This window comes from Eimeria mitis, genomic scaffold (assembly GCF_000499745.2).
Source record: "Eimeria mitis Houghton genomic scaffold, Emh_scaff3544, whole genome shotgun sequence".
In the NCBI taxonomy this organism is placed as follows: Eukaryota; Apicomplexa; class Conoidasida; order Eucoccidiorida; family Eimeriidae; genus Eimeria; species Eimeria mitis.
Genome location: NW_013571888.1, coordinates 1 through 1,218, shown reverse-complemented (window position 1 = coordinate 1,218; position 1,218 = coordinate 1). Strand labels below are relative to the sequence as shown.

General features: G+C 49.5%; 1 protein-coding gene across 1 annotated transcript in view; it reads left to right on the top strand.

Moving 5' to 3' along the window:
• Positions 1-563, top strand: part of EMH_0067100 (uncharacterized protein) — a gene marked incomplete at both ends in the record, with an annotated part of 1,905 nt that extends 1,342 nt beyond the window's left edge. The window contains 3 exons of the mRNA XM_013498588.1: positions 3-64; positions 275-384; positions 531-563. Of these exons, the coding sequence (XP_013354042.1) occupies positions 3-64; positions 275-384; positions 531-563 (205 nt within the window). The remainder of the gene's footprint in view (positions 1-2; positions 65-274; positions 385-530) is intronic.
• Between the last annotated feature and the right edge of the window lie 655 nt (positions 564-1,218).

Genomic DNA, 1,218 nt, shown 5'->3' with positions numbered 1-1,218 from the left:
CTACAGACGTTGCAAGTACTGCGGCATCGGGATTCGGGCACTGAAAAGGGCCGGGAAGGATACGGTAAGCAGAGAGGGCTCGTAGTACACGCCAGTGGTTGGGCTAGCGTATTTAGGGAGTAGATTTGGCGAGGGGCCGCTTCAACCACAGGAATGGAGCCGATCGCTCACCCTGAGGCCCGCGAGGGGCATTGTAGCTGCTGAGCAGTGCGACGATACACCGAAGAAAGTTGTGTCTTTTGAGTGATTTTTTAGGTGGTGGTTATGGTCGAAGGGCATCCTCACCAAAGTGTTATCAGTCGACATCTGAGGAACAAATACGGCGCTAGAGGATTTCCGTTCTTCATCATTGACGGCGATCGATTTGGCTACCTGACAAAAATAGTAAGATGCATTCGCTCGGTCCGGAATTTTCTTATAGTGTTATTCCCTGCGAGCCGAATCTAGTATGGTTCTGGCGGTGTTTGCACTTCACTGGGGCTAACCAGCTGCCTGTGCTTGCGTGTGTGTTTATGATTTGCTTGTCTTAGAAGCAATACTTGGCGGATGAGTCTCCCCGTTGAGGCAAAGAACCCACGCGGATACTCATTTTGGACTTCCAGGATTTTGTTTTTTTGGGAGAAGCTTCAAGATAGTCTACTGGGGCTCGAATACCGCGGGCAGCGTTTCTTTCATGCACTCTCATGTTTTCTTCTGTATAGTTCGCGACCACCTGAGGGTGGCGGTAGCAGTCGAAATGCAAAGGAGGCCACGGCAACCCAGCAGTGAATGTTTTCGTGGGACTCTGCTGGCCGCTCTCAAGGAATTGCCTGCGGTCTTCTGCGTTAAGACTGGACTGTTCGAATTGTATTTTTTTTTGTTTCCGCATGTACTACTCTGTGCCTGTCGAGGTGCGTACAGCTTCTCAAACGGATTTATGCTGAGACATACGTCGCATGTATAAGCTGTTTCATACTCCGGACCTCAACTCTGGGGCGCGGCTTGTTTTGGCACGCGTAGCTGTACTCAAGACGAAGCACTTTTGGTACATATGAGACTCCTAGTGATGTTCAAGATTTTGTTTCGCCTTGAGCCTAGCTACCGTTGATACCAGTAGTTCTCAGAAAAGTCCAGCTAGATCGCTCGCCGCAGTGCAGTGCAAGTATAGTGCTAGTCATCAGCGGATGCAGGGCTTCTATCAATCAGCTTTACTGAATACCTTCAAAACATTAATCTCCT